The following is a 19,251-nucleotide window of genomic DNA, read 5'->3' as shown; positions in this document are numbered from 1 at the left end:
TGCTCATGAACCGAATGTACTCGATGCCCTTTTTTCTTCCCTCCGTTTGCCTCATCTAGAACCTTGCGCGCTCAAACGACAAAACGCCCCAAAATACCCCGTTTAGAAACCTGTGTAGAGACCATAATCAGCACACAACTATCTCACTCCAAGTGATAATACGCAAGGATTGCACGTACGCAGAGGAGTGAAGAACCATCTGTTCTTGCCGCTGGTGTATCTGTCCTCGAGGGCCTTCTTGACGGTCTTCTTGGCGTCCTCGCGTGTGGAGACTTCCTTGAAGGTCTCCTGGCTGACGGCACCCTTGAGACCCTCAAGCTCAAGAGTGTAACGGGTGGGCATCAAGTGGTTGTAGTTGACGACCTTGATGAAAGGCTTGATGCGGCTGCGCTTCTCGACCATTTTCTTGCCCATGCGGCGGGTGACCTTGAGAGGGTAGCGCTCGATACCGGCGACGATGGCGTAGGGGAAGGGGTGCGCCTTGGAGCCAGTGTCGTTAGGCTGGACAATGACGACCTGTGATTTCGCGAAAAGGTCCCTTGTCAGCACATCCTTCTCAATGTCCAATCTTGATCCCATTCCAAATCGATCTCCCGCCCCCAATTCGTCCAGAACGTCTCCCTCCCTCCCTCTCAAAATCGACCATCGAAAAGTTCCGAACCAGATCATTCATCCAGATTTCCCCCCTAGGACATGTAGGAAAAAGAAAAGGCTTGTCGTACCTTCTTACCGGCGTAACGGCCACGGGTGATGATGGCCACACGGCCCACTTTCATGACTATTTCACCATCCGGTCAGTATGAACTGATATTCGAATAATTGAGAACTCGAGAAGAAACGGCATTCAACTAACACTTCATGGTGAGCGGAGCGCAAGGTCGATGGGGTTGTTGTCGATTGTGCTTCGGTCGTGTTATCAAGAGTCTCCCGCGTTCGACGTTCTTTTTTTCGCTTGAGAGTAGTGCAGGGGAGGGCTCAGGGCAAGATGGAACAATTGTGTGCCCCGATCCCATTGGCCAGCTTACCGACCAGCCGCAGCTAGACTGCTTTGGGGATATTTCTCCAAAGGGACTAGCTCCCGCTCTTCCCGGACAAACTTCTCACCGCTGGCAGATGGACGTCGTCATGCTTTGTTTACTAGACAACGGCAAAGGCGCTGGTTGCTATGAAGCCGGGCAACGGAGCTTTGATGTGTACAGCGCAGATTGGGCCGGGTTGCGATCGATGCCCCATGAGCTACCGTTGTTTCTCAGCACCAGCGCCAACTCCACTTCCATGTTTTCTTTAATCTGCTACTTAAAAAGTGATTGATTGTCTCCTCTTCGAAAGGTATCTAGAATTTAGAGTTGCTCCTCTGCGTGCCTTCAACCCCCATCGCACATTGCATTGTCCCTTTGTCTTCATTGTTTACCCTGCTGTTTCCGTACTTGCAGCAAGCGCAGTTTTTGATTTTGGTCTTGCTTCCTTAACTTCTTGCTTATTGTTCTTATGATCTGATATGCCCTTACGACCTCAAATTTGACGATCAGACCCTTCGCGCATTCCGAGCAATTCTCATTCTGATACACATCTCATTTCTTGCAAGCATCTACGAAGATACCCACTTAACTCACTTAACCCACTCATCCCACTTATCACGAGTAACCTCTGGACCCTGCGCTATGCCGTCGTCTCATACTCGCGATGCTTCCCGTGATCGGGAGCTGGTTCTCAGACACCAGTCAGTGCCTATGTGAGTCACTCTTTTGAAAGCGCAAGGGGAATTGTCTGCAATCGACAGCTAATCTTGTGGTAATGAAGGTGGGACAGCTCGGATCCCGAACGGGCACCTCCGCCGCTGCCATTGAACCCAGGTTCTACCAGTCCTGCGACAAAAGGCAATGTCTCACCAAATATCCAAGCGGTGGCAGCGAATTTTGCAGAGAAGATGAGAGAAAACATACCCAGCCCATACACAACGAATCCAATGCCATCAAAGTCTTCGCCAGAAAAGTCGCTCATCAAAGGGCAATTTCACAAGCGGATGCAATCTTTGCAGAACGCTGACACCCGGTCCGAGTTTCTGAACTACCTAGAGAGCAGGTCTCCGGAAAGACCTCTACGAGCATCAATTATGGACTCCACAACTCGGCCAGAAGAGAAGAGCCCAACGAAGTCAACTGGTACCTCGGACAAAGATTCAGACAAGGATACCCCAAACCTTCTAATCTCAAATCGGTACCTCTCCAAACCTATTCTCGGAGAGAGCACCCCACCTTCTGCCACGATGTTGGCTCTTCAGAATATGCAGCTGCCTGATGAGGGCGAACCTCAGCCTAAGCATGGCGAATCCGACCCTTTTACAACACCAAAACGTCCAAGCGCCCACAGTCTCGAAACTCTGTCAACCCAAATCATCAGTCTCACGGACATTGCCAGTAATCTCCAACGTGAAATGGCTCAGTTGAGCCGACGAAGTAAAGATAATGCAACCGACTTGATAAGTCTCAAAGCCGCCACTAACGCTCGAGACGAAGATATTCGGAAAAGTCTCCGCGACCTGTCCTCAAGTTTGGCTGCAAAGCTCCTAGACCCTGATGTTACCACAAGGTGGGATTTCAGTTCTCTCCTAGGCTCTGACCAGAATATTAACAACAGGGAATCGGATAGTTCTCCTCGTTCTTCGAGGAAGAGTTTTTCTGCACAACGGATGCCCAGTCCTAACCCCTTCGCTGCAGCAATGGAACGTGAACTATGCGCGTCCCCTACTCCCATATCTGACGGATCAGCCAGCATAGCATTGCTGGAGAAAGTCCTGCGAGAAATGGCCACCAAGGAAGGCCAAGAGAAGCTCTTGGACCTCGTCGATGAGATCAAATCACGGCCCTTGGAAGACTCTTCTGACAGGCAATCGGACAGCCCTATCGTAAAGATGCTCGAAGAAATCCTTAATCTGGTGAAAGAGGGCTCGGAAAGCAAAGCCTTGGTCCGCTCAAGGGCTGTCCCGCCGCAGAGGGGAGCCAGTTTCAATGCTACTGATTCAAAGGCTATGGATCCCGAGCAAGCATATGGACCGGACATGGAAATCATCCAGAATGAGAGTGGTCCCGTCGCCGAGCGCCCAAACCAGCAGCTAGACAATTCCATCGCAGAGGAAATGCTGGCAATAATGCAGCGCGTAAAGACCAGTGTCGTTGAAGGCGGTGGGATGACCAATGAAGTCAAAGCGCTGGTCCGAGAATTGCGAGGTCAAGTTTTGGGCATGGGACGAGACCTTGCCCGAAAGCTTGAGGAAATAGAGAATATTCGCTCTGCAGGGGACGACGAACCCAAGGCGCCCAGCAAAGACGAGATCGCTACCATCGTCGAGCACAGTCTTCAAGAGCTGAAGAACCAACTATCACACATTATGAATGAGCATAGACAACATGCCTCAGCGTTGTCGGAGTTTCGATCAGCAATGGATGGCGCCGAGATCTACTCCATTGTGAAGAGAGTCATGGAAGAGCATGCCATGTCACGGCCCCATCAGGAACCCGGTCTTCAGAAAGACGAGATACTGGAAACTGTCAGGGAGGCTTGGGAGACGTACAAGCCCGAAATTGAACTTCAGAATTTTGGTCTTGAACGCGACGAGATTCTGGAGTGCTTGAGCGAAGGGCTCAGGGCATATCAGCCGCAGCATGAACAAGCCGTGACTTATGATCAAGTTTTGGCCGCTGTTCAGGCTGGAGTTCAGAGTTTCGAGCAACCTCCAACAGTTACAAAAGACGAAATCGCCCAGACCATACGTGAATGTCTGGAAGAACACTCTCAGCAGACTGCTGATCGGCACCTTCGCCACGAACACTTGGCTGCTGTACGGGACGAAATACTTGAGGCAGTCACCGAATCATTTGCCTCTCAAAGCGCTCTGACCAGAGAAAGTTTAGATTCGGGACTTGGTCGCGACGAGATATTGACTGCCCTGTCGGAAGGGCTGGAGACCCATTTCAACGCGGCCAAAGGAACAGAGCCAATCCACATCACCAAGGACGATGTCGTCAACGCGATAAATGATGCGTTTGCTGCCCATAACTCAGCCATTAGTACGAAGGCCGAGCCAGATATTTCGCGCGAAGAAATCTTGGCCGCAATTGCAGAGGGCCTGGAGAGCCAAAACTCGATGATCAGGGAGATTGAGCTCAATAAGGAGGATTTGATGGAGGCAATCTCGGCCGGCCTTCAAGAGGTCCTGAGCTCAATGAACCTCAACGCCGGGGAGCAGGCTTTGGAACGTTTCCAGGAGCTCGTTCAGGAAATCAAAGACAATTTCCAACAGCACGCTCCTGCCGGCGAGAAAGACACGGAGCAGGTGCTCGAAGCAATCAAGGACGGCCTAGCTGCTGTGAAACAAGAGGTCGAAGGATACGCTGCAGCTGCCGTGGAAGCCTCCGGCAAACATGAAATCATGGATACGGTCAAGGAAGGATTTCGATTGCTCCACGCCGACATGGAAAAGACCATCGCGGATGCTGCCCTAGCCAACAGCCGAGGGGGAAATCCGGACACTCCAGAACTCCTTGATGCTATGGAGAAGGAATTTGAGCACCTTCGGCAAACCTTGAGCTCTCTCCTTCTTCGCACCAATGTCTCCAGCGACAAAGATGAGATTCTCGACGCCATTCGCGATGTCTCGGAAAGCCAGAAGACCCCAAGCGCAGACGACATCACCAAAGTCATCAAGGAAGAGTTCGATAGCATTCGTGAGACTATGACCACGAGTCTTGTTCCCGCACAGCCAAAGTCCGACAAGGACGAGATCGTCGCGGCGCTCCGTGAAAGCCTTGAAGCGTTTCGTGAGGAGAACAACCAACCTAAAGATAGCGGAGACACTGTGTCATTCTCAACAGGTGAAGTTATCGAGGTTCTCAATGACGGCGTGGCTACGATTCGGGGTGACCTGTCCAAGCTTCTCGACAGGCCTGAGCAGTTTGATCATTCCGAACTCCTCGATACTCTGAAAGAAGGACTCAGCAGCCTGAAGGCGGATGTAGAATCATTGCGTCAGTCACAGGATGAGTCAAGGGAGCCTGAAGCTACCAGAGGCGGGGAATTAATGCTCGCAAATGAGTCGAATATTAGCAGCGACATCGAAGCCCTCAAAACCCTCATCACCGAGCTACAGGTCAAGGTCGATGCCATAGAGTCTGCTCCGCGTGCACCGGAACCGTCGGAAGATGCCCTGAAAAAAGAGCATCTGGACGAGGTAATCGCGGGCCTACACGAACTCCAAAGCTCCGTAGCCGGTATTGTAGCTCGGGAAAATCCCGTGGATGACTTGACAGCGAAGAAGGAGGATACGGACGCCATTGAAACGCTACTGCGAAACACGAAATCCCAGCTTGATGAGTTGAAATTTCCTGCTCCAGACGAAATCGCTAAGGCGGAGCAGCTGGGTAGCCTCGAAGTCATCGTCCACGAGACAAAGGAAGCGATCGCTGAGCTTTCTGCTCGCCTAGAAGCCGAAGGACCAACCAAGTCAGAGATTGGTACTCTGGAGACTCTTTTGAAGGATATGTGGATCGCTTTTGATGAGCTCAAGAGCAAAGGTTCGGAAGGTGAACCTGACGCTGAGAAGCTCGTCAAATCGGATTTGCAAACAGTGGAAGCCATGATATTCGAGGTGAAGACTCTGGTGGAAGAGCTGAAGCTTCCCGACGTTGAGACACTGCCAACAAAGACCGACATCCAGGACCTGTCAATGCTCGTGACTGACTTCAGAGAGAAAGTAGGAGCCGAAAACGAGTTGACAGCGCAAGGATTCGAAGCCAGAAAGGTCGAACACGCTGGGCTTGCGGAGAAGATTGATGAGGCGAGAGCCGTGGTCGAAGGACTCGGCGACGAGCTCAAGAGCAAGCTGGATGGCAGTTCCGAGGGACTTTCCGAGCTGAAGCAACTCTTGGAAGGCTTGGCTGCTTCTGCTGAAAGTTTTACGACCGTAGAAAGCATTCACGAACTCACAGAACTCATCAACCGGGAATTCGAGCGCGTTCGCGGTGAACAAGATGCGAGCAAGCTTGAAATGGAGGAACGTGACGCCGCTGTCCTGGTCAAACATGATGAGGTTCGAGCAGCCATCATGGTAGAGCTAGGTGCAAAAATTGACGAGAAACTCGGCGAAGTCATGGCCAAGTATGATGAAGTCCACACTTCAATTGGCTCGAAGTTCACCGAAACCGAGGAACGAGACAACTCGCACCTGGAAGCTATCATAACCACCAAGGCCCTTGCCGAAGACATAAAGCTCGTCATTGGTGCCATGGGCGATAGCGTCAACGAAACGTGTGAACGCATCAGCTTGGACACAAAGACTTTCTTCGAGAAGGTCGGCGAGTCCTACACCAAGATAGAGGAGATGCACAACGAGGTGAAGACGCACCACGAGCAAGCTCGGTCCGACTTTGAACGAGCAGTCGCTGCCACCGATCGCGTGGAGAGCCAGCTGCATGAGTTCCATCCGCAGGTCTTGGAGTCGATACAGGAAATTCTCTCCATCGTTGGGAAGCACTACGATCATTCCCAGAAAGCGACGCAGGATATCAAGATGGATCTTTCCATTCTTCCTTCTACAATTCCATCGATGCTTCCAGCTCTTCCACCACCTGAGCCGGAGAAGTACGATGACACTCATGTCCGCGAGAAACTTGACAGCCTTTTGGAACATGCAAAGAACGACAAGGTGCAAGAGGCTCTCGATATCCTTGTTGAACGCGTGACCAACAACCAAGTACATGAGAAGCTTGATCAATTGCTCAGTCAGACTACGAGTACCAATGCTCAAGTTTACGACAAGCTGAATGAGCTGCTCGACCATGCCACGAACACTAACGGGCCAATTCATGAAAAGCTAGATACTCTTCTCGATCGTGCGACAAACACTGACCAGTCCGTTGCGCATATGATGAAATTAGATGAGATGCATAAGGACATCATGGAGACCTCACGCAAGATGAACGAGATGTTTGCAGCTCAATCCGCCCTCGTGGCGGAGGATACGGAGCGCAGGCGCCGGGAGGCTGAGGAAGCTGCAATTGCGCTGGAGAGAAGAAACGCACAGAAAGAGCAGGTCGAAGCCGAAATCATCAATCTCAATGAGGAGAAGGACTCTCTTCTGAGCATAATCAATACACTGAAATCCGAAAAGGAAGAACTCATCAAGCAAAACACCAAGCTTAGCAAGGAGCTATCTAGCTTGGAGATGGCACTTGAGCTCCGTCACGAGGAGATGCAGGTCATGGAGGACCGTGCTGATACTCTCGAGAAACGAATTCTGGAAGGTGTCCTTGATCATGCTCGCACGGTTCTTCTCAGCCGCCCAAGGGGTCTACAAAGCTTGAACATGAAGAAGGCGCGTGGCTCTCGTTCCCGAGGACCTAGTGCCAGTAGTACCACCAGCACAGCCAAAGATTCCCGGAGTATCATTGGGAGCAGTGTCGGCATTGCATTGAAAAAGCGAACCTCGGCTTCACCTCAGTTGGTGTCGAACGCTCCGTCAAATACAAACAAGGACCGAAGGATACTCAGCTTGAGCAATGTCACTGGCAATCGCGGCGTACCTGATCGATATGCGAGCTCGGGCAGTGGCTTTACAAATTTGAAGCGGAGTCATTCCGTGAAGTCCAACTACTCCTTGCGAAAAGCCTCATGGGGCGGTCGAAGCTCGGTAGCTAACAAGGAGAACGAGAGCTTCCCAGAGGAAGACGAGAATCAGAGCGGAGAAGAGAGTGATGCTGGTACTGAACGTAGAACCAGCTACACTGGAACGTACACGGACAGCATGATGTACGGAACCGAGAGTGTCGTCTCGGCCGATCGACGAGTGAGTTCGGCCAGTTCCACGAACATGTCAGCTGCAGCCCCTCGCTCCATTTCGGAAGATCCTGAAAATGGCGAACAACAAGAGGAGGAGGAGCAAGGAACGGTGGACCAGGATGAGGACGATGCTCAGACGACCAAGGGGAATGAGTCGGCAGATGATCAGCAGGAAGGAGAGCCGCACGACGACGAGGAGGATCTTGAGTCAAGAAAAATGGTACTCTATGGACACCACAGTGACAGCGGACTCGGTGCTGAAATTGCAAGCGCAGTGGGCTAACCGGCTGCTCACTTGACCAGCTCTGCGACACAGGCTGCCTTGTCTTGATGAAAGAATTTATTCGCCAGGGTGCCTTACGCGGGGGAAGAGCGCTTACGTTTGCCCGATGACCTAACAATCTGGACCCTGCAACTTGGAGTTGCTTTTGATGTAGCCTTTCTTTTGTCCTTTCCTTTGTTAGACGTTCCTGATGTCTATTCATTATCTACCAGAACCTGTACGAGAAGAGGGATGACAGGTGTATGTTTAGCCTCAGTAAATAGTTACGACAATTGATTCAATGAACCAAAGATACCTTACTTTAAGCCAGGTCAATTTCCTTTTATGACCGCAAATGTTAGCAATGCTGTAGTAAGAGCCCTTGGTGCCTCAGGCAGGCCCCGTGACCAGGATGGTCTCCTGATGCACCACCTGAGGCTCCTTATGATGAGTCAGCCTTCCCAACGCTTTTCCCCAACTATGGGCAGCCTGACGGAACAGGCACCACAAGGCACGCGACCAACCGCGGCCCTTGTTATATGGCTTTGCCTACATAATAATTATGCCATCCCCTCGGCTTCGCCCACTGCTGCTTCTCCTGCACCATGGCTGATCTCGAGTTGGCCTAACCGACATCTACTTCTTCTTCTTTACAATATTCTTTTCCTTTTCACTCAAGACCTGTCTCGCCGTCCCAGTTTTAGTTCCCCTAACAGGGACTGGACTTAGCGAGTCCTCTCACCAGCTGGTCTGAGTCGGCAGACATAGCAAGATCTCCCCCCCCCAACTGGGATCTATACATCGGCATGATAGACCCTATCCCGCCGCCTCCAAGGTGGCTTCGAGACTTGGTGGAACCGTGGGCCGTACACCTTAATATCCCGGCCGTAACCGACCACGTCCATGAGATCATCGCCGCCTTCGCGTTCTACCAGTTCATCCATTCATACCTATCGCCGTGGTTGTCTCCGCGGCTATTCCCTCGCCATTACCCGAACCTGAATAAGCGGACCAAGCTCAACTGGGATGTCCATGTTGTGTCCTTGATACAAAGCGTTTTGATCAACGCAGTAGCTCTATGGGTGATGTTCACAGACAATGAGCGGAAGTCGATGAGTACGGCGGAGCGGGTTTACGGATACTCGGGGGCTTGCGCGTTCATGGCGGCACTGGCGGCGGGCTACTTCATCTATGATCTGTACGTCAGTACAGTCTATGTGAAGATTTTTGGCATCGGGATGCTTTTCCATGCCGTTAGTGCCCTGTGGGTTTTCAGTCTTGGCTTCGTGAGTGGCTCGTTATTTCTTTCCTTGCCCGCATCGTTGAAAGCTCCGGTTGGAGGACTGGTTTCGAAGCCGTAATGGGAAACTAATACACTGCAGAGACCCTTTCTCCACTTCTACTCTCCGGTCTTCATCCTTTACGAGCTCTCTAGCCCCTTCCTCAACATCCATTGGTTCTTGGATAAAGTCAACATGACCGGTAGCAGACTGCAATGGTATAACGGCATGCTTCTGCTCGTCGTGTTCTTTTGCTGCCGTCTCATATGGGGCACGTGGCAATCGGTCGCAGTGTACAAGGACATGTGGTACGCTCTCAAGCAGACCTGGTCCGCATCAGAATCCGCCGCGCTTAACCCCGTCGACATCACTGCGGACGTTTTCCAAATTCGCGACGGGTCCATGTGCGTCAATGAAGCCTGTGCGAAGGCCCAGGCAGAGATCTCCAAATTCTCCAAATACACCGCCGGCGGTGTGCCCACCTGGCTGGTTGTGACGTACGTCGTGTCGAATATCGTCCTCAATGGGCTCAACTACTACTGGTTCACCAAGATGATTGATGCGGTTGTCAAACGCTTCCGCGCGCCTGCGCCGGCGGGTAAGACGAAGGAAGAGGAGCTCGCGCAGGATTTCGTTATTGAGGCTGCTACCAAGCTGGAACAGGAGGAGGGAGCTTTCACCACTGGCGATTTGGCTAGCGAGAAGATTGCGTCCGCTGTCGATGTAGGGTTGAGCGAAGAGTTGCGGAAGAGGAATCCTAACGTGCCCACCGCAGCCCGCTCTTAGTCTTCTGACTTGTAGACAGCCCAGAGGGCGGCATTTCTGCCGAGGATTGTGAGTCGTCATTGCTAGTAATTGGTTTGACTGTTTACCGTCTGTTGGTTTTTCTTGTCCAGAGTTTGCATTGCTGAACGCAGCGAGAGGTGTCTCGATTTGGTATGAGATTAATAGACTCTTATATTCAAATCACTATAGCCGCATTGATCAAGTATTTTTGCATCTCTTTAGTCATTCAGCTCATGATACTCGATTTCCTTGATTTGATCCCCTTTATTAACCTTACACAATCCGACGACAGTCTGAACCATTAGTTCTATGAATCGACCTAGTCACAAATAGAAAGAACTCGAGAAAAAGAAACCATCCCGACCAAACACCAAGAAAGCGCCTCCTTCGACAGTCAACGGAAAATAGGAACGAATAAAACCCTAACCCTATCGTGCTGCTGCTGCCTCCGGTTTGGCAAGCATGTAACGCACAGCCTCCCAGGCCACCTGCGTATCCCAAACACTCTCGGCTCCTCCTCTCCTGAATTCCGGCCCACTGCCATCCTCGCCGCCGCCGCGGGTTGCCTCGCCAAGGATGGTTTCCAAATCTCTGCGCTGAGAATTGACCCAGCGCCGCAAGAAGGTGGCAGGGTCTTTACTTAGAGCGGTGTAGAAGGAGTGCTTGGCTCTCGAATGCGTTAGAGCTTGGACAATAAGGGCCAGCTGATCATCTAGAGCAGCAATTTGGCGCAATCCCGCTGTATATTGCGGGTTCTGGGTCAAGGCAAGCATTTTGGCGCGTAGAGGGTCCTCCACTGCGACCTGGATGTCATAGACCGTTGGCGTAGGGTCCTTGTGGAAATCCTCGTCGACGCGAATCGTGTAAGGAAGCTTGATCGGATCTAGTGGACTGGTGTGCGGCCCGATGCTTTCAGGAATCTGAGGGAAAAACATCTGGTCTCGTCCGAAGATCTAAGTGGAGTCAATTAGTATAATTTCTCGCCGATATTGTGAAGCATAGGACATACCGCTCGTAAGCGATGATCACATCGTACTAGTCGTTTTTCCTCATCCTCTTGAAGTCCCATTGCTCGGATGTAGTCCCAAATACCTAGGACGATACCGCTTCGAGTCTCTTCTTCAACATCAAGCACCTCGGCCAGCTCCTTGCTTAACTTGTATCGCTCAGGGGCCTCGTCTCGGACTAAACTGATGGTGACGTTTAGATTATCCTGAGACGCACGAGAGAATTGCAGGGAATCGAAATCCGCAGTTGGAGGAAGAGTGACAGCATTTGCCGGTAGCTGCGGCTTCGTCCAGCTAATAGTCTTGGTCTCCTCCGGATTCGAAGATGGAGACTTGTCAAAATCAATAGTGATCGACTTGAAGAACTGCGAAAACCGCTGTTTTGGTCGTTTAGCAGCAGGTTTCTTCGGCTTCTCGGCAGCTTGTCCATCGTGCTCCATAGCATCTCCTTTCTCCACGGCGTTCTCGCCTTCATCTTCGCTGTCATCGGGCGCTGTAGGGTCGTTGTCATCATCCAGAAGCCGTCCTTCGATTCTCACTTTATAGCGTCCGGAGCCAGGGTTGCTACCCGGGGTTGCTCCGTTCTGGCCTGCACCGGTCTGCCATGGCTGATTCTCCACAGTGTTGGAAATCCAAATGCGCATTGTCCGATATTTTTTGACGGTCTTGCTGATCGAATCCTGAATATCCAGCCTCTTACGCACAATGGAGGCATCCAATCGCTTCTCTAAGTCACGAAGACTTTTGTATTGTTGTACTCCTTCCCCGATGACCACCTCCTCGATGCCATCCGGGATATTCTTGTCGGTGGGCTTACGACTGCGACGCTGAACGGCGTCGTTAGGATGCGGCATGTTGCGCTGAGGAGGGATGTACTGAGACGGAACTGCGTGCTGTGGCATCGGTACAGGTATAGCAGGACCTACTTCAATCAAACGGTGTTTAGGAGACAGTCTTCATTTTAAGGTTTGCCGGAATCAAGGGAGATGGGGCAAACCTACCTGGTGCTGGAGGCCCGCGACGAGGCGTGGCAGGAGACCGTTGGGCGGCTTGCGGGAAGCCACGGGCATAGTTGGGCTGCATACTCATTGGTATATCAAAAGAGAGATACCAAGTGCAGATAGCGTACTTCAAAGGCAGTTGTTTTGAAATGAATGGAAGGATATCTGGATGGGCATGAATGCCTTTGGTGTACTGTCTCCGATGCGAAAGTCGCGATCCTTTTGCCGCGATCGCGCTATACCCTTTTTGGTCAGTCCCGAGAACCTCCCTAGGTAACGTAATTTTCCCTCCAACGCAGCAGGGCTATATCAATAATTCTTACCTGGATGCAGCTACGACCATCGGAGAAGACGCTGAAGATGGTCATCGGCCATATCCAATCGGGTATAATACTACAAGCGCAATTACAGAAACCCCCTCCAAGCAGGGGTCATTTATCCCACAATCATGCTTCAATGCTATCATTTCCCAGAGATCACATTAAGTAAAATATCAGGACAATCACTCCAGCAGTAATGCCTGGTTAGTGTACAGTCCCTCCACCACATTGCTAAGCTTCTCAATTGTTTCCAGAGCCGCATCGTACGCCTGGTCACGCTCCGTCTCGTCGTAGACAATCAGGCAGCCAGCACCTTGATCCAAGACTCCGACGATTACCTTGTCCAGGATCATCTGAGAAAGCTTCCTCTCCACCTGTTGCGTATCCAGGCCAACCATCTTCGCGACGTGGTCTAGCTCAACCCGGCTAAAGGGCTCAATGACCTTGATGAGATTCTGTTCTAGCATGGCGTCGTACAATCTCCGGAGATGGTTACGGATGAAAACATCGCTTCCAAGTTCGTATCTGTAGTCTGAAAGAGCCTTCTCGTATTCCTCGAGAGAGCGGTTGGCATGGGCACGAGCCACAGCCTTCATGGCTTCAAGTCGTGGGCTAGCGTACTTCTGCGCTTGCTTAGAACCCAGCAGATTGGTGACATCATCCACCAGGTTCAGCATGATTTTACACAACAGCATGTACTGAAGAGCAGCCGTTGCCAAGTCACTCTCATCAAGCGAGCTGTATCCCTCGAGGGCCTCAATGAAGTAGGAAAATGCTGTAGTAAAGTCTTTGTCCTCTGCATGTAGCATACCACTTTGCATGTCCAGCCCGGCCTGAAGATGTGGAGGTGTGTAAACCGAAGCGGCCGATGTACGAGCAGCGGTCAAAGCGGCGCGTGCCTTGGCTTGGTTACCGAGCGCGTGATACACCCTGGACTCTAACAGCTGCACCTCAACCAACATGAGTTTGTCATCCATGCGCTTCAGCTCACGCAGGAGAGAATTAATGAGGGTAAGGGCATCATAGTAAGATTGCTTCTGCATGTATATAGCCACCAGCCGGGTTTCGAGGTTCTGTCGGAGGAAGGACCGTCGTTCTGAGACGGCCCAGTCGATGCAGGATTTGATGACAGCGACTTGGGTGTCGAGGGTATTCGGAATCTCACTGAATAGGTCAAGCAGCTGGCGGACTAGGATGACGGGTCAGCTACTCTGAGGAGTATTAACCCAACTATCACCGTGGCCATCGACTTACCGAGCTTCGCAGTCTTTGCTTTGGCAAATGATGAGAAGGTATCACGACTGGTTTTGATGAGCTCTGCAATTTCCTGTGGCTTCTTCTCATTCCGATACAACTCCCCCAATCCGATCAGAGCATTTTCATAGTCTCTCGACGAGGTCTCAGTCGAGCCTGGACCTTGCGAGAGGATATCCTTGTAAATACCCTCGGCCTTTGGAGCGTCTTCCTTCGCGAGAGCTCGAGCCTCCTCTATCCGCGCCGCTGTTGTCGACGAAGGCGCCATGATCGAACTGGTTGTGAGGGATGTAGTAGAGGGATTCTAGGTGGTAAACGGCCAAAAGAAATATTTAGGCAGTAATGACAGCTTCAATACTCGTAGAATAGCAAAAAGTCCGATGAGAACCCGATTGGGACGGGATTGAGGAGGTATTGGTTTCTGTTATTGATGGGTGGTTCACAGGCTATCGTCACACTTGGAGCTGACCAGCAGCTTGGGCTGCTCTCACCGCCCGCGGCTTAACGAATCACCCGGAAAACAACCAGCAGAAAAAAAAGCATCTGGAAATTTCAATGGCCGCCCGCCAAAGCATCAACTACCACATTCTTCATTTTCATGATCTAATAGCCCACGGTTGGAGAGCATCATGGTAAGCACCAGTATCGTAATATAATGTGAGTTTATATGTCTCTGATACATTTGCACAGAAAATCAAGGCAATTTCTCGCCCCACGGCGTCCCAGCAGGCGCCTGGCTCTGCTGTCGTTCGACAGCCCCGAAATCTGGATCCAGCCCAGCATCCGTTCGAACGAGCTCGTGAATACACCCGTGCATTGAATGCTGTCAAGCTAGAGCGACTGTTTGCCGCGCCCTTTGTGGGCCAGATGGGCGACGGTCATGTGGATGGCGTTTATACAATGGCCAAAGATCCGGGATCCTTACAACGGTTTGCGAGTGGCAGTGGTGACGGTGTCGTCAAGGTTTGGGATTTGACAACTCAAGGTGAAGTGTGGAACACTCAGGCACATGAAAACACTGTCAAGGGATTGTGCTGGACTCCCGAACGGAAATTGCTCTCGTGCGCAAGCGACAAGACCATCAAACTGTGGGACCCATACAACTCCTCACCTGAAGCACCACCATTGGGAACATATCTAGGCCAAACCGCTTTTACTGGGGTTTCGCATCACCGAAACCTGCCATACTTCGCTGCGTCGTCTTCTCAGATTTCTATCTACGATTTGTCGCGGCCGTCCTCGACACCTTCCCAGGTCCTTCATTGGCCCACTAGCGTGGATACTATCACCTCGCTTGCCTTCAATCAGACAGAAACATCCATCATTGGATCAACAGCCATTGATCGATCTGTTATCATGTATGATCTTCGTACTTCATTGCCTGTTCACAAACTTGTCCTACGTTTGGCATCGAACGCCATTTCCTGGAACCCAATGGAGGCATTCAACTTCGCGGTGGCCAACGAAGATCATAATGCTTACATTTTTGATATGAGGAAAATGGATCGTGCCTTGAATGTGCTCAAGGATCACGTCGCTGCGGTCATGGATGTCGAGTTCAGCCCCACTGGCGAGGAACTCGTGACGGCTTCTTATGATAAAACGGTGCGCTTGTGGAGCAGAGCTCATGGTCATTCCCGCGACATTTACCATACCAAGAGAATGCAACGGTATGTATTTCGCAAGCATCTGGTTCATTTCGCTTCCATTGCTCATTTGTTCGTACAGTGTCTTCTCCGCTATGTTTACGCCCGACAACAAGTACATTCTTTCCGGGTCAGACGACGGCAACATTCGACTCTGGCGTGCGAATGCCTCCGACCGTAGTGGCATCAAGAGCGCCCGCCAGAGAGCGAAGTTAGAATATGACCAGGCTCTAATTACCAGGTACTCGCATATGCCTGAAATCCGAAGGATCAAGCGCCAGCGTCATGTGCCAAGAACCGTGAAGAAGGCGGCAGAGATAAAGAGAGAAGAACTTGCTGCTATTAAGAGACGTGAGGAGAATGTTCGCAAGCATAGTAAGAAGGGTGCTCTGCCACCGAGACGGAGCGAGCGTGAGAAAATGGTCTTGACACATGAGCAATAAGCTCTGCAAGTCTGAGGACTTCTCTTGATTGTTGAATCTTGAGAGTGTCAACTTGCCAACATTTGTCTTCCAAAGGCAATCCCGTTCGATGACAATCGACGATAACTTAAGGAGTCTATACGGTTTACACAGCATATCACGCATCCTTTTTGTGGTCGTCGTCTTGCTCAAGGCATTGAATCATCAATCGCCCTTCTTGACTTTCAGTTCATCTGGGGATATCTTACTCGACACACCATGTTTTGACTTGCGTGCTTCAGATGACCCTTCTAAAGCAGCATGGTCGATACCGCTCAGGTAACGGGCAATTCGCTGTATGCTGGCAGGCAGTACGGCATACCAGTCGATGAAAACGGCGAACGCGGGCAGCCGGATCAGCCCACCTTGTCCTTCGTCTATTGCGGTAATGATTTTCTGAGCGACATGGACTGGTTCAAGAACTGGGGCAAAGAACTTGTTTGGCGTCTTAAACGATTTGAACAAAGGCGTTGATATCTGCCCTGTCTCCACCAGCAGCATTTTCACTATCTGATCATTTCTCGACACACGAAGCTCAGCTTCCAGCGTCCGATGAAGGGCGCTAAGACCTGCCTTGCTCGCAGAGTAGTCTGACAAGCTGGCGGCGGAGAGGTGGCCCAGGACAGAGCTGATATTGACGATGGTACCTCCATTCTGAGCGGATAACATTCCGGGAAGAAATACTTGGCAAGTGTGGAAGACTGCGAGTAGATTGGTTCGGATTGTTTTCTGGAATGCCTCTGCAGATAGAGACAGGACTGGTTGACCGTTAATTCGTGCCGCCGCGCAGTTGATAAGCACAGTCGGTGTACCCAGCTAAGGAAGATTAGCATCATTCTGTAAATGATCATACCATCTATCTTCTACAGGGATGTGGTCTCGCGTAGCAATTTCATACCTCTTCCGTAATTCTCCTTGCCGTCTTCTCCACCTCTTCTCGCTCAGTAATATCACACTGATAGTAGTCCACTCCCGTCACTTCTTCCCATCCCTCGATATCACTCTCAGCCTTGATGTCCACGACGGCCACACTAACTCCACGTAATCCATATATCCGGGCAATGAGTAAGCCAAGGCCACTCGCACCGCCAGTCACAACAACAACCTCTTCGCTTAAGTCAACAGGTCGGGGAAGCCCATGCGCCAGTCTCTGGTTCATCGCACGGGCAAGAGCCAAGACCGTGAGGAAGACCGCATAGCACGTCGCGATCATGAACGAGATATGGGTGTAAGGAGTGGCCTGGGCTCGGAGGCTCAGCACCCCGACCCAGGCGACGAATGGGTGGAAAAGAGTGCGATTGAGGACCGTCAAAACAAGGTCGAATGTGAGTTGTTCAAGCCATCCTTTATCGGGTGACTGCGAGATGGACGAGGGTGATGCGGTGGACATTATGTGTGATGGACCTAGGTCGGTTACCTTTCTAACATAATCAATGGTTATATCTTCGACATCAGTATTACTTTTCTTGGGAATTGTAGCACGACCGAACTCAGTATTGAACTGTAGAACTCCAGAGACATGTGATTTATGCTGTTAATCGGAGTACTCCGTCATAGCAGGCAGGCGTGTGACGAAATGGAGGAATTATTCGAAATGCGACCCCTGCCGCGGTCCACTATATGCAAATATTCAGGAGTCGTCTAGACATATAGCATTCACTGCTGTATCAATAAACTGAACAAGGTACAGTATGAAGGGCAGAGAATTGGGAAAAAATGACGTGCGGAGATGTGGGGTGAGAGGCTGTCACTCAGCTTCCTCCTATTTTAACCAGGATGATAACATATTTCATCAGGATGCCACAGGCAGAGACTGATACGAAGTGTACTTAGTTTGAACTTAGTTCCTTCTAGAGCGGGCCTCACTATTATACTCTAGCACTGAGCGTTGTATGTTCTATACGACCATCGCCGGCCATCTTCTTGTATATATCTCCTCCTACCAATCGACTCCCTCGAAGTCCGGCATAATGCCTCCTTCACTAACAACGCAAATCACACAGATCCAAGGTGTAAGACTAGTAGGTGCCAATGATACAGAATGGGATATTACCATCAAATATCCGGAAAAGCCAGCCAAAGGCACAATCATCGCAATCACCCCCACCCGCAGCTGCAACTCATCACCAGACGATAACTCCTCTTCCCTGGCGCTTCCAGCATTGACCCATCCTCACATTCACCTCGATAAGGCCTATGTCCACAGCACACGCGAATACACACATCTTCTTCCATCGGAAGGCTCCTTCCAAGAAGCGTTGTCCTTTACCACCCAGGCCAAGAAACAGTTCAATCCGGCCGATCTCATGAAAAGAGGCGAATGGCTTCTTGCGGAGTCGGTTTCTGCTGGCGTTACAGCAATGAGGGCGTTCGTGGAGGTTGATCACACCGTCAAACTGACATGTCTTGAAGCTGGTCTCAAACTCAAAGACCAATGGAAAGAATGCTGCGACCTTCAGATCGTCAGCCTCGCTCAGGATCCCATCTTTTCCAGCGAATATGGCGATGAAAATCGCGATTTGATCGAGGAGGCTCTCCAGCGCTATCCACAAATAGATGTCATCGGAACGACACCCTACGTTGAATCGAGTACGGACGCTGCGAGACGAAACATTGACTGGGCGATCGAAACAGCCCTCAAGCTGGACAAGCATGTCGACTTCCATCTAGACTACACCCTAGATAGCAGCAAGGAGGCTCTAGTGTGGTATGTCCTGCAAGCACTTCAACGCAATAAGTGGACGAGCCAGTCAAGTAGCAGACGGGTCATGTTGGGGCATTGCACCCGCCTGACTCTCTTCACTGATGAAGAATGGTCAGATTTGGCCAAAAAAATTCGTAACAATGACCTTCCCGTGAGTTTCGTCGGTTTGCCAACCAGCGACATGTACATGGCCTCGGCGTCTCCCGCAGCCAACGCTCCTCACAATCGGCCAAGAGGCACCCTGCATGTCCTTAAGATGATACGCGAGCATGGTCTAGATGCTATTATCGGAGTCAATAATGTCGGAAACGCCTTCACACCCTGGGGCTCTGCAGACCCACTGTCCCTTGCTTGTCTAGGCGTGGGAATCTACCAGGCCGGAACGCAGAAAGATGCAGAATTGTTGTACGAGTGTGTATCCACACGTGCGCGTGCCGCAATCGGACTACTGGGCAGCCGGGGTGGATCGGGTTTGATGCTCAAGGAAGGAGATCAACCTGATCTAATCTTGCTCCACAATGTGGACGACACAGGATGCAACGTATCAAGGCCAAGAAGGAGTGTAGCAGAGGTTGTGTGGGATCCGCCGGCAAGGGTGAGCAGGCATGTCATCTGCAATGGCCACCTGAAACTGCCATCACATCCCACGTATCCGGAGACAGCACGCTATTATTTTAAGGATAACGACGCTTGACGT

The 19,251-nt window shown here is 51.1% G+C and overlaps 8 protein-coding genes across 8 annotated transcripts; 4 read left to right on the top strand and 4 right to left on the bottom strand.

The window, feature by feature from the left end:
• Positions 1–102: 102 nt before the first annotated feature.
• On the bottom strand, positions 103–860 carry Aspvir_006567 (60S ribosomal protein eL27; the record flags this gene model as incomplete). The annotated part of the gene is made up of 4 exons (XM_043269762.1): positions 103–110; positions 180–516; positions 723–778; positions 854–860. 4 exons carry the CDS (start codon positions 858–860, stop codon positions 103–105), a joined length of 408 nt encoding a protein of 135 aa, XP_043125697.1.
• An 801-nt stretch (positions 861–1,661) lies between these two features.
• Aspvir_006566 (uncharacterized protein) lies at positions 1,662–8,116 on the top strand (the record flags this gene model as incomplete). Its single annotated transcript, XM_043269761.1, has 3 exons — positions 1,662–1,732; positions 1,801–2,589; positions 2,650–8,116. The coding sequence occupies 3 exons, from the start codon at positions 1,662–1,664 to the stop codon at positions 8,114–8,116; spliced, it is 6,327 nt and encodes a 2,108-aa protein (XP_043125696.1).
• A 785-nt stretch (positions 8,117–8,901) lies between these two features.
• Aspvir_006565 (TLC domain-containing protein) lies at positions 8,902–10,161 on the top strand (the record flags this gene model as incomplete). Its single annotated transcript, XM_043269760.1, has 2 exons — positions 8,902–9,381; positions 9,478–10,161. The coding sequence occupies 2 exons, from the start codon at positions 8,902–8,904 to the stop codon at positions 10,159–10,161; spliced, it is 1,164 nt and encodes a 387-aa protein (XP_043125695.1).
• Positions 10,162–10,589: 428 nt separating this feature from the next.
• Aspvir_006564 (SWIB/MDM2 domain-containing protein) lies at positions 10,590–12,257 on the bottom strand (the record flags this gene model as incomplete). The annotated part of the gene is made up of 3 exons (XM_043269759.1): positions 10,590–11,114; positions 11,171–12,090; positions 12,170–12,257. 3 exons carry the CDS (start codon positions 12,255–12,257, stop codon positions 10,590–10,592), a joined length of 1,533 nt encoding a protein of 510 aa, XP_043125694.1.
• Positions 12,258–12,671: 414 nt separating this feature from the next.
• Aspvir_006563 (proteasome regulatory particle lid subunit RPN6) lies at positions 12,672–14,011 on the bottom strand (the record flags this gene model as incomplete). The annotated part of the gene is made up of 2 exons (XM_043269758.1): positions 12,672–13,678; positions 13,744–14,011. 2 exons carry the CDS (start codon positions 14,009–14,011, stop codon positions 12,672–12,674), a joined length of 1,275 nt encoding a protein of 424 aa, XP_043125693.1.
• A 361-nt stretch (positions 14,012–14,372) lies between these two features.
• Positions 14,373–15,832, top strand: Aspvir_006562 (rRNA-processing protein SOF1; the record flags this gene model as incomplete). Its single annotated transcript, XM_043269757.1, has 3 exons — positions 14,373–14,375; positions 14,434–15,413; positions 15,472–15,832. 3 exons carry the CDS (start codon positions 14,373–14,375, stop codon positions 15,830–15,832), a joined length of 1,344 nt encoding a protein of 447 aa, XP_043125692.1.
• Positions 15,833–16,015: 183 nt separating this feature from the next.
• On the bottom strand, positions 16,016–17,240 carry Aspvir_006561 (SDR family oxidoreductase; the record flags this gene model as incomplete). Its single annotated transcript, XM_043269756.1, has 2 exons — positions 16,016–16,666; positions 16,749–17,240. 2 exons carry the CDS (start codon positions 17,238–17,240, stop codon positions 16,016–16,018), a joined length of 1,143 nt encoding a protein of 380 aa, XP_043125691.1.
• Positions 17,241–17,820: 580 nt separating this feature from the next.
• Positions 17,821–19,248, top strand: Aspvir_006560 (putative zinc metallopeptidase; the record flags this gene model as incomplete). The annotated part of the gene is made up of 1 exon (XM_043269755.1): positions 17,821–19,248. One exon carries the CDS (start codon positions 17,821–17,823, stop codon positions 19,246–19,248), a length of 1,428 nt encoding a protein of 475 aa, XP_043125690.1.
• Positions 19,249–19,251: the final 3 nt, after the last annotated feature.

This window comes from Aspergillus viridinutans (assembly GCF_018404265.1).
Source record: "Aspergillus viridinutans IFM 47045 DNA, scaffold_4, whole genome shotgun sequence".
Lineage (NCBI taxonomy): Eukaryota > Fungi > Ascomycota > Eurotiomycetes > Eurotiales > Aspergillaceae > Aspergillus > Aspergillus viridinutans.
Note: the sequence above shows the minus strand (reverse complement) of the source record. Positions and strands in the feature narration are given on the sequence as shown.